General features: G+C 45.0%; 1 protein-coding gene across 1 annotated transcript in view; it reads left to right on the plus strand.

The window, feature by feature from the left end:
• The window catches only part of LOC142656370 (importin subunit alpha-5-like), a 53,024-nt gene extending 48,484 nt beyond the window's left edge, over positions 1–4,540 (plus strand). The window contains exons 9-11 of the mRNA XM_075831287.1: positions 3,267–3,449; positions 3,736–3,885; positions 4,445–4,540. Of these exons, the coding sequence (XP_075687402.1) occupies positions 3,267–3,449; positions 3,736–3,885; positions 4,445–4,540 (429 nt within the window). The remainder of the gene's footprint in view (positions 1–3,266; positions 3,450–3,735; positions 3,886–4,444) is intronic.
• The last annotated feature ends 7,788 nt before the right edge of the window (positions 4,541–12,328 follow it).

Genomic DNA, 12,328 nt, shown 5'->3' on the forward strand with positions numbered 1-12,328 from the left:
GTCCTACAAAATACATGTATCCCCTCTCCACAGGATCTCCACAGGACTGGGGATACATGTGTGATCGCTGGCAGTGATAGGGAGAACGGGGGACTGAAAGTCCCCTGAAGTTCTCCATGACAAACCTCGGACTTCCGGCGTCTGCGCAGCTCAATAAAAATGAAAGGAGCGCTGGTCACGCATGCGCACAAGCACGACCGGCGCTCCATTCATTTCTCCTGAGCTGCCGACACAGACCCCGGAAGTCCGAGGTTTGTGATGGAGAACTTCAGGGGACTTTCAGTCCCCCGTTCTCCCTATCAATGCCAGCGATCACACATGTATCCACTGTCCTGTGTACATCCTGTGGAGAGGGGGGGATACGTGTCCTGTGGAGAGGGGGGGATACGTGTCCTGTGGAGAGGGGGGGATACGTGTCCTGTGGAGAGGGGGGGATACGTGTCCTGTGGAGAGGGGGGGATACATGTCCTGTGGAGAGGGGGGGATACATGTCCTGTGGAGATGGGGGGGGGATACGTGTCTTTTGCTCTATTTTGCGCCTTCAGGACCAGACACCGTTTAGCCATTTTTAGCACGTGTTAGTTAAATGGCTATAACTTTTTTATTTGTTGGGCGAACGACGTGATTTTTGCGACGTTTTTTCCGTAAACAATGCAGGTTTCATTTTTTATCATTTTTATACACACTTTTTTTGCTATTTTAGAATTTTTATTCATAAAGTTTGAAAATAATAGTAAAAAAATAAGCTTTTTTACATTTCAGCTATTTTTTTTGGGTAATAACATAGTTTTACCCTAAAATAGACCTTTTATTTGTGATCGTCATTGTCTACCGTAAATTTTTATATATTACATGTCTATATTAGGGTAATAGGGTCAGCGCTAGCGTTACAACAATGATTGGCGGGGGGGGGGAAGGTTTTTTTTGGGGTGGGTATTTTATGTGTATTTATTATTTACATTTTTTTTTGCACTTTACTTTACTATTTTTTTATTATTGTCTGTCCCTCAAAGGTCAAAGAAGACCTTTGGGGAACTTTATATATATTTTTTTCTTTCTTTTACACCATGTTTTTCCACTGTAACTGGAGTTGCACAGCAGCCCCAGTTACAGGGGAAATCAGCCCTCTCATAGTGACGATTGTCACTAATAGGGCTGTGCTGTGTCTAGTAAGACCCAGCAGCAGTCTGCCACTAACGGCACCCGGCGATCATGTGACTAGTCACATGATCACCGGGAGGAATAGAGACAGCGCCGCTGCTGCTGTCTCTATTCCTGTACACAGCGCGCATTCAGCGCTGTGTACAAGTGATCAGAGAAGACAGAAGCAGCGAAAGCTGCTTCTATCCTCTCCTCAGGGTCCCCGGCAGTCACTGACAGCCGGAGACCCGACATTCGGCTGCCAGATCGCGCGGGCAGCAAGTTAAAACCCGAGCCGTAGAAAGTCTATGGCTCGGGTTTTAAGGACCCTGACCGCTGGCCGTAAAAATACAGCCAGCGGTCGGGAACCAGTTAATGGCAGAGCGGGGAGATACCTCCCTGCTCTGCCATAGTGTTCAGTGGCGTCCCGCTGTAGCAGCCATAGCGGCTGCTAGCGGAGCCTCCGGCCATGGTGGGGGCCCCGTAGCAGCCGCTACTGCTGCTACGGCGGTAGTTACGCCACTGCTCTTATGAGAGGACAGATGGTATCCAATACTTCATTTAATTGTCTATCTTAGAGGATAGAATATCCCCATGCTTCCTGCTGCTAGGACTAAAGGAAAGCATTTACGGTGAGTAGAAATTACACTTGTTACCATATTCAGAGAGCCATCACTTTTTATTTTTTTTATTTTTTATTTATTTTTTAACAAGGGCTTGCTTTTTGCAGGACATGTTGTAGTTTTTATTGGTACTGTTTTGGGGTACATGCGTATTTTTGATCGCTTTATTCTATGTCGTGGTGACCGAAAAACTGCGATTCTGTTTTTTTTTTTTTGTTTTGTTTTACCGGTGTTCACTGTGCGGGAAAAATGAATTCTAGTTTTACAGAGTGGGTCGTTACGGCCGTGGGAACTGTACTTATTTTTTTTTAACGTTTACCTTTTTTCTTCTAATAAGACTTGTTATAAGAAAAAAGGTAATGTTTGTTTTTTTCTTTGAAACTTTTTTATTTTTACACTTTTATTCCACATTTTTATTTACTTTTTTGTTTTGTCCCACTAGGGGACTTGAAGGCCTGCACTTGTGATTTTTACTCTAATACATTGCACTACCCACGTAGTAAAATGCATTAGAGCTGTCCATTCACGGACAGCAAGCATATTAGGCCCCGCCTCCATATGGGGCAGACCAGGAGGCCATTATTGGGCCTCCAGTTGCCATAGCAACAATCGGCATCCCCGCGAGCACATCACAGCAATGCTGATCGGCTTCAAGCCACTAAGATGCTGTGATTGGTTTTAATTGCGGCATCTAAGGGGTTAAGGGCAGGGATCTGAGCTAGCTCTGTTCCCTCTAGTTACAGTGGGTTGTCAGCTGTAACATACAGCTGACACCGGCAGCTGATGTCACAGGTTCAGCTTCTGAGCCTGTATCATCTTGTTTCTAGGAACAGAAGCCGTTTAGCCATCCGGTGTGCCGAAGCAGCTATCAGAACCTTGCGATTACATTGCTGGGTTCCGATCTGGTAAACCCCATAGATTTAAGGGGTTAATCGGCCGGATAGGATGCTAGCGCCGATTCTGGCCATGCAGCAGGGTGTCTACTGTAATATACAGCCAACACCAGCTAGCAATGGTGCGGGCTCCGCTTCTGGGCCCGCACCAGCAACCTCACGAACTATTACATTGTGTTGCTTAAAGACCTTGGCGACAGCAACCTAATAGTACATGACGTGTTGTCAAGGGGTTAAATAAGCAATAAAGGGATACCAATTGTGAAAGCTCGTATATATCAACCCATAATGTAACATCAAATATATAATAGTGGCTTGAGCGCAAAAAACAAATAGACAATACTTGGTCCCACACTATACGCTGCCCTAGGAATAACTAGTATACAGATATTTTCTTTTTATTAGAACCAAAAAAGTGGCTTTTTTGGCGGGATATGAATGTCTCTTGTGTTTGGCATTCTTTGCTATGTGAAATGGATCAAAACAGGCAAACAAGGGTGCTAGTGTACATTTTACTATTCATCTAGTAAATTCTTATTTGTTAATGGGCCTCATATTACAGTATTTAAAATGCTTTATGCTTATGTGTTCAAGTCTCCTCCTTCCCTAGGGTGACTTTAAGGCTCAGAAAGAGGCTGTGTGGGCTGTAACCAACTACACTAGTGGGGGAACTGTGGAGCAGGTAGTACAGTTGGTGCATAGCGGAGTGTTGGAACCGCTTCTCAACCTGCTAACCGTTAAGGACAGCAAAACTATCTTGGTAATTTTAGATGCCATCTCCAACATATTTCTGGTAAGTTTCTAAACTTTGAAAGTTTATTGACCAAGAATAGAGAATTGTTGCTGTTGCAAGGCTACCCCATCCAATTTATTTATTTTAAATTTTTTTCTTTTTTTTGCTCCACTAATTTTCATACAACCTCCTTCTATACCTTTTTTGATAACGTTTTAGAGCCTGACTAACTTGTTTTGTGAATTAACCAGACCTGTATAAGCTAATGCATGCTCCATCTGCCAAAAGCAGTTTACACATTTTCGTGGCTTGCTTATACCAACAAATTATTTTATGTATATTGCAGGCTGCTGATAAATTGGGTGAGTTGGAAAAACTATGTCTAGTTGTAGAGGAATTACGAGGATTGGAGAAAATTGAAGCTCTTCAGAAACATGACAACCACATGGTTTATCACGCTGCTTTGGCACTTATTGAGAAATACTTCTCAGACGAGGTAAGGGGTATTTCACAAAAAAATTCCTACTTCTACTAAAATCCAAATTCTTTGCACGTCATTACTTGCAGTTTCAATTCATGCTTGTTAATAAATTATTCAATGTGTGCTGTCAATGTTTCAGGCCAGGGGTGTAACTATAGGGGTGCAGAGATTGCAGTCACATCTGCGCTCTGAAGCCTAGAAGCCCAAAAGGTCACTATGCCCCATAGATCAGTACTATAAATTACACCTGGTTTATAGGGGGCCCTGTTACACATTTTGCGTTGGGGCCCAGGGGCTTCAAGATATACTTCTGCTCGAGGCTTGGCCTAGGGTATACGTACAGTAAGGTTGTGTGAACAACCCACACCACAAATCTGCAACAGAAGTACAGTAGAATGTATGGTGTTTCCGTGGCAAAATACAAATGGAACACATGCAGATTTTAGCCTGCAGCATATAAAATCCACTGTGAATATGGCCTAAAGGGGACAGAAGAGGGTGTGTTTGTTTGAGGTTTTATTTTCCCCACACTTAATGACTAAATTAAACTTAATTTCATGATTCTCCCTATCAGGAGGTGGAAGACATGGCTGTATTAGAACCAGAAGCTACTAAGGACACCTACACATTCCAAGCCCCAAATGTGCAGAAAAAGGCATTCAATTTCTAATAAAAAATAAAATTATAATTTCTAGCATTTGTCTTGTCTTGTGATTTCAGGAGCTTTTGTTTTCCAGATTGTAAAAAAAAAATGTTCTTCTGGGCATTCTGTTCCCTGGCAAACACTGTTGCCAATTTCAAGGCACACCCATGGTCCTACATTAGACTTGGATGTATAAAGGGCTAATTTTCAGGGCTGTAATCCAAGCCTCTAAGGGTATGTTCACACACACTAATTACGGACGTAATTCGGGCGTTTTTGCCCCGAATTACGTCCGAAAAATGCGCCTCAATAGCGTTGACAAACATCTGCCCATTGAAAGCAATGGGCTGACGTTTGTCCACACGAGGCGTATATTTACGCGCCGCTGTCAAAATACGGCGCGTAAATAGACTCCCGCGTCAAAGAAGTGACCTGTCACTTCTTGGGGCGTAATTGGAGCAGTTATTCATTGACTCCAATGAATAGTAGCGCCAATTACGTCCGTAATGGATGCGGAATTCAAGCGCCTGCACATGCCGTTACGGCTGAAATTACGGGGATGTTTCCTCCTGAAAACATCTCCGTCATTTCAGCCGTTACGGACGCTGCCGTGTGAACATACCCTTAGTTGCTTCTTCTTGGTACGTGTACAAACTTGGCTGTAACAATCTATATGTAAACTGTTCCAGACAACATACAGACCACTTTAACTTTTTCTTGTATAAGGGGTTCATATTGAATGAGACGAACCGTATATCATTTTACCCCCTTACTATAAACACAAGTTAACTAAGCCGAAAAGACACAACTGAGATGGGCTGATGCTGGTGTTGGCCACAGCATTTAATAAATCACACCATATCAGAGAAAAATAACTATCCTTGCATAAGCGTGGCATTTAAAGACCATAACTATATTTAAACAACCCTCATCCTTACCAAAATGCCAATCCAGTGTCAAGGTTGTGCATGTGGTAACTTTAATTATTTCCTGCAAGGATACCCCACCGCCGATGAGTATGCAGTCGAAGCTACACAATGCTCCAAAACCCCATATTTCTCTCAACAGAGCCGGACAGCAGCGTTTCATGGCCAATGTCCAGAGGGACCCCATTCCGACGAGCACAATTATAGCCTTTCAAATCATGTCTAACAGGGTAGGCCTTAGGATAGATGGCACCCCATGCGAAATTACATTTCGGCACCCCACCCAATCATAAAAAAATGCCCCATAAAAAAAGTACAATGCCCCCTGCAGTATAATACCCTATATAGTGCCCCCACAGTATAGTGCCCCCATACAGTATAATAATATATTATAACCCCTTCAAGCACACAGTATTTTGCCCTCTAATTGTGCCAAACAGTAAATTGCCCCCTGTAGTATACTTACACAGTAATGTCCGCTTAGTGGCCCCCACACTGTATAATGCCCCCTCCCCAGGCTGACACACACAGCCCCCCTTGTAGATAGTGCCCCCTGTAGATTGTGCCATAGAGCCTTCTTGTAGACAGTGCCCCCCCCAAAAAAAAATTGTACTCCCCTAGCCCACGACTAACAGAGTTGCTCCATGACGAGATCCTTGCATTGGCCGGCATGATCCTGTAGCCTAGTACAGTTTCCCAAACTTTTCGGACTCGAGGCACCACTGGAAAAATAAAATTTCCTCAGGGCACCCCTACCAAAAATTGTTTAGAGAGAGACCGAAAACTACTAAAAACAAGTACTACACTCGTAGGGTATGTTCATACAGCGTTTTTTGTCAGACAAAAAAAAAATCTGCCTCAAAATTCCTTCAGGAATTGTGAAGCGGTTTTTGTATTAACAGCGTTGTTTGAATTTTTATTTTTTTAAGCAGTTGAAGCTAATGCAAAACACGCAGGCAAAAAAAAGCATCAAACGAGTGCCGCAGGTATTTACTGCCTCCTATTAATTTCAATTGGAGGTCAGAGGTGGAAACCACTTGAAGACTATCAGCCCGCCACTCACCGTAAAATGACCATCAGCCTGCCACTCAGATGCCCCCTGGTAGGTAGCGGCACACAGCCCCCTGAAGGAGCGGAATCCCCCCTGTGGCCAGGGATTCCACTCCTGGAGCACTCTGCTTGATGTCGCTGTCCATATATGGACAGTGACATCAGGGGGCAACTCCTGAAGTGGAATCCTTATCCACAGCATTACCCTCACTGTGACCAGGGAATTCCACTCCAGGAGAAGCCCCTGTTGTCTTTCCATTTATGGACCGTGATGTCAAGGGCTCATCCTGGATTGGCATCCCTAGTCACAGGGATTGCACTTCAGGAGTTGTCACTGTCCATATATGATCGACATCGAGTGCTCCGTCCAGGAGCAAAATCCCTAGCTACAGGGGATTCCGCTCCTTCAGGGAGCTACAGTGGTGCTAGTAGATAGCAGAGCAGGAAGATACCTCCCTGCCCTGTTATAGTGGCGTTGCTGCCGCTGTAGCAGTGGCTGCTAGAGGTGCAGCTGTCCATGGGTTGGGACCCGATCAGACGGGTGGTACAAACGTGCCCAGTGTTGTTCACCACTTACCTAGTGATCTGATGGTTTAACCTTATACGTGTTTAAATGTGTTCATGTTTATACACACTGGCTGCTCTTTTATTTCCTTTTTTTTATATATACAGCTTATTTAATATCTTTCTGTATTATACTAAATCAAATGTATATTATATTTTAATAATGGCAATTCAACTTTGCTACCTTTTTCTGAGTACACAGGTCAATTGATGCCCGTCTTTATTTTCATGCGTGCGCTGTCATTTTAGCATCCATATTGATGTCAGTTTTGGATGCTATTACTTTCAGCATACGTTTGGATGTTTTTAATTTTATTTTTAATTTTCAGTGTGATGTTTCTTCTGCATCCTTTTGGATGCTGTCATTTTTTAGCATCCTTTTGGATGTTTCCATTTTAAATGCATTGTTTATGGCCGTATTCTTTTATTCTTTTGTATATTTGGATCTCTCTCTTTGAGTGTTTTTTTATTTATATTGCTCCTACACAATTGAGTATTTTAACATTTAATACCTATTTGTATTTTTTTATGATGTGTTTTCTTGGATTTGGTTACGTATGTTTCATTATACTGCTGTCCAAGGTCCTGACCGCTGATTGCATCAACTACTCACTGCCTTGTGTGTGTATAGCTGCAATTCATTCCAATCCTCTATTCGTGACGTCATCCGAGCACTCTGACCCCAGTCACATTGGCGGGTTTTTTTTTTGTTTTTTTTTCATTGTTCAGCTTGTATTTAAACAGTGCAGTTGACATGCTTCTGTTATGGCCTGATGAAGATGCCGGTGCGGCATTGAAACGCGTAGCCTCTTATACTCAATAAATCATCCTGTTTATCATCCACTTTCCATGCATATTTGCGTTCTTTAGTGCAGTAGCGCCTCTGGAGACTCTCTTTTTTTCTGCATCAGCATGTATTGCAAGTTGTATTGTTATTTGTTTGTTATGTTAACGGCCAGGGATGAGCCCCTTCTAAAAGCGTATTCACACACTGACACTGGCTTGGCAAATGGCAATGAATGAGAATTTCTATCAACCACGCCGCAGTGCACTCAGGGAATGCTGGGCCTTGTAGTACTACTACCACTACTACAAAGGCTGCCTGTATTGCAAGTTGTATTGTTATTTGTTTGTTATGTTAACGGCCGGGGATGAGCCTCTTCTAAAAGCGTATTCACACTGACACTGGCTTGCCAAATGGCAATGAATGAGAATTTCTATCAGCCACTGTGCACTGACTCAGGGAATGCTGGGCGTTGTAGTACTACAAAGCCTGCCTGTATTGCAAGTTGGATGCAACGGGGATGAGCCCCTTATAAAAGCGTGTTCACACACTGGCTGAGTAGTGAGTAGTGGATGAGCACCTTTGATTGCTGGATTCCTGGCTTTTAGATTCCTAAAGCTTTCCCTTACTGCACAGAGATGCTATCCCTACAGCTCCTGTCTGTAAAATGGCCGCTGAGCTCCGTGCATAGACTTTTATTGCAGGCTTGAGCCCGCCCCTATGCTGCCTCCCGATTGGCTGGGAGAGCCGTTTGCAAGGCATTATGGGGTAGCCTGATGTCAGGTGATCTTGTGAAATCCTCCATTTTAGATGTAACATGTGGCAGGCGCCAAAATGTAGCCGGGTTCGGTCAAAACGGGTTCGGCCAAACCCGGTGAAGTTCGGATTCGCTGCGAAATGAACTTTTCCGGACGTTAGGACCGAAACCGGGTTTGGTTGTCCCGGTTCGCTCATCTCTACCCGTAACCTACACTGTTTCCCCTCTGCTGTTCCATCAGAGAGCAAACAGAGGAGAGACAGTGCCTCTGGTCTTGGAGACATGATCGGGACCTGATTGGTTCAGGTCCTGGTCATGGTAACAAATCATGGCCAACGCAGGGAAAGTTTGTTGCAGCAACAAACTTTCCCTGGGACCAAGTATATATAAACACTGTCTCTCCCCTGCTGCTCTGTCAGAGAGCAAACAGAGGACAGACAGTGTCAGATCTGTGAATATCACAGTATAAGGCCTCATGCACACGACCGTAAAAACTCCCGTTATTACGGGTCGTAATTACGACCCGTAATAACGGGCTCATAGACTTCTATTGGCGACGGGTGCCTTCCCGTTTTCTCACGGGAAGGTGCCCGTGCCGTTGAAAAAGATAGAACATGTCCTATTTCAGGCCGTAATAACGGCACGGACAGTCCATAGAAGTCTATGGAGCTCTCGTAATGACGGGTGGCTACATGTGTGCACCCGTCATTACGGCAGCGTTGCTAAGCGACGTCAGTAAATAGTCACTGTCCAGGGAGCTGAAAGAGTTAACTGATCGGCAGTAACTCTTTCAGCACCCTGGACAGTGACTACCGATCCCAATATACAGCAACCTGTAAAAAATAAAAATAAAAGACGTTCATACTTACCGAGAACTTCCTGCTTCCTCCAGTCCGGTCTCCCGCCCGTTGCCTTGGTGACGCGTCCCTCTCGACATCCGGCCCGACGTCCTGGATGACGTTTCAGGCCATGTGACCGCTGCAGCCAATCACAGGTCAATCACAGGCTGCAGCGGTCACATGGACTGCCGCGTCATCCAGGGATGTCGGGCTGGATGTGAAGAGAGGGACGCGTCACCAAGACAACGGCCGGGTAAGTATGAATTTCTTTAACTTTTATTACAGAAAGGGCTGTCCCTTCTCTCTATCCTGCACTGATAGAGAAGGGGCTGCCGATTAGTGCAGTGCTATTTTGCCGCCAAAAACTTGCCCGTAAATACGGGTGGAATACGGGTGACACCGGACCCATATTTACGGGCACGGGTTCGTAAATACTGGTGCAAAACGGGTCGAATACGTGTGACACCGGACCCGTATTTACGCCAGTATTTACGGGTGGGAAAAAATACGGTCGTGTGCATGAGGCCTAAGACACAGTAAAAAAAAAAACACCATGTAACAAATTCCCAAAATCCCATTAATCTGCCCTGTTAGGTAGGATGTAGGGTTAGGGTATAGTGCTAGGTTTTAGTATTAGGGTAGTTAGTAATAATAATTATTAGGGTATAGTTAGTAATAATTTACAGTGACGGTTAGGCTTTATTCAGACGAACGGGAAAAAAGTCCGTGCAAAGCGCGTGATTTGCTTGCGCGTTGCACGGACCTATATTAGTCTATGGGGTCGTGCAGACATGTCCGTGGTTTTTAATCAGCGTTAGTCCGCTGAAAAAAACTCACGACATGTCCGTTCTTTGGGCGTTTTGCGCGAATCACGCACCCATTGAAGTCAATGGGTGCGTAAAAACAACGCATGCCGCACGGTAGCACTTTCGTACGAACTGCGTGATTCGCGCAGCAGCTGTCAAAAGGATGAATGAAAACAAAAGCACCACGTGCTTTTCTGTTTACAAACATCCAAATGGAGTGTCATAATGATGGCGGCTGCGCAAAAAGCACGCAGCCGCGCATCATATGTGGAAGCCACACGGAGCTGTTAAGTGGCTTTTGCGCACGCAAAACGCTGTGTTTTTGCGTGCGCGAAAACTCCACGCTTGTTCAGGGGCGTAGCTAAAGGCTCATGGGCCCCGATGCACGAATTCTTACTGGGCCCCCCCCCCCCGCAAACTTCTCATGGCCGATGGTCCGCAGCTTTCAACTGCATCGCTGGGTCTCCTAAGTGACCCAACAATGCAGCACTAGCAGCCCGGGCATCACGAAGGCTGGGTTCACACACCCTATTTACGGACGTAATTCGGGCGTTTTAGCATTGAATTACGTCCGAAAATGCGGCTCAAAAGCGTTGGCAAACATCTGCCCATTCATTTGAATGGGTCTTACGATGTTCTGTGCCGACGGTCATTTTTTTTTTATGCGCTGCTGTCAAAAGGCGGCGCGAAAAAAGACGCCCGCGTCAAAGAAGTGCCTGTCACTTCTTGAGACATAATTGGAGCCGTCTTCCATTGACTGCATAGAAAAACTGCTCCAATTACGTCCGTAATGAACGCATCGAAAGACGCCTGCACATGCCATTACGGCTGAATTTACGGTGCTGTTTTCTCCTGAAAACAGCACCGTAATTTCAGCAGTAACGGGCGCTGCCGTGTGAACATACCCTCAGGGCTTAAAATGTCAGGGGAAATAGCCCCAATACATATGTGTCCGCCCAAAAAAAAAGTGTGTGTATAGGAGACAGCATAGCATATCTATAGCACTACGACCCTATAAACTATGGATAGGATTAGATACATTGCTCAGCCACTGTATCTAATCCTATCATGTGTGATACTGTCTGCTGAGCCAGACAGTATCACACATGATAGGATTAGATACAATGGCCCAGCAGGCAGTATAACACATGATAGGATTAGATACAGGGCCCAGCTCGCTGACGTTGCGTCTCCAGCGCTGGACCCAAGATAGGTAAGAATAATAATTTTGCTTCTTTATGTGTTACTGATTATTTTTGTGTGTTTGTGTTTTTTTTTTTACAGGTTCGGTTGTTGGACTTCGGATTCGAGGACTTCAATGACGGCGTTTTTTTTATTCTCAATAAAATGGTTGAGTGATGTGTTTTTTTTATTTCAATAAAATATTTTTTCTATGTGCTTGTATCTTTTTAAACTTTTTATTATCACCGCCTTAGTAATGGCCGCTGCCTTATTGACAACCTCCATTACTAAGGCGGGGCTTAATGTTAGCAGGTGCAGAGGCCAACACTAACCCCCATTATTACCCCGGTACCCACCGCCACCAGGGGTACTGGGAAGAGCAGTGTACGAACCAGTACCCGACCATCTGTAGTGACGGGCAGGCACCGGGGTGGCTGTAGGCTGGTATTAGGCTGGGGAAGGCCAAAAACAGTGGCCCTTCCCACCCTTGTAATGCTGCCTGCTGCTGCTGTGTTACATCTGGCTGGTTATGAAAATTGGGGGGGACCCCACATCGTTCTTTCCAATTATTATTATTTTTTTTTTTTTAAATGACGTGGGGTCCCCCCCATTTTTCATAACCAGCCAGATACAATAAAGCAGCAGCAGCCTAGCATCACCAGGGTAGGAAGGGACACTGTTTTTTGGTCTTTACCCTCCTGAGAATACCAGCCTGCGGCCACCCCAGTGGCCGACCATCACTACAGATGGTCAGGTACTGGATCGTACCCGGCTCTTCCCAGCACCCCTGGTGGCGGTGGGTACCGGGGTAATAAAGGGGGTTAGTGTTCGCCTCTGCATCGGCTAACACTAAGCCCCGCCTTAGCAATGGATGCTGTTAATCAGCCGGCGGCCATTACTAAGGCGG

This window comes from Rhinoderma darwinii, chromosome 6 (genome assembly GCF_050947455.1).
Source record: "Rhinoderma darwinii isolate aRhiDar2 chromosome 6, aRhiDar2.hap1, whole genome shotgun sequence".
Taxonomy (NCBI): Eukaryota; Metazoa; Chordata; class Amphibia; order Anura; family Rhinodermatidae; genus Rhinoderma; species Rhinoderma darwinii.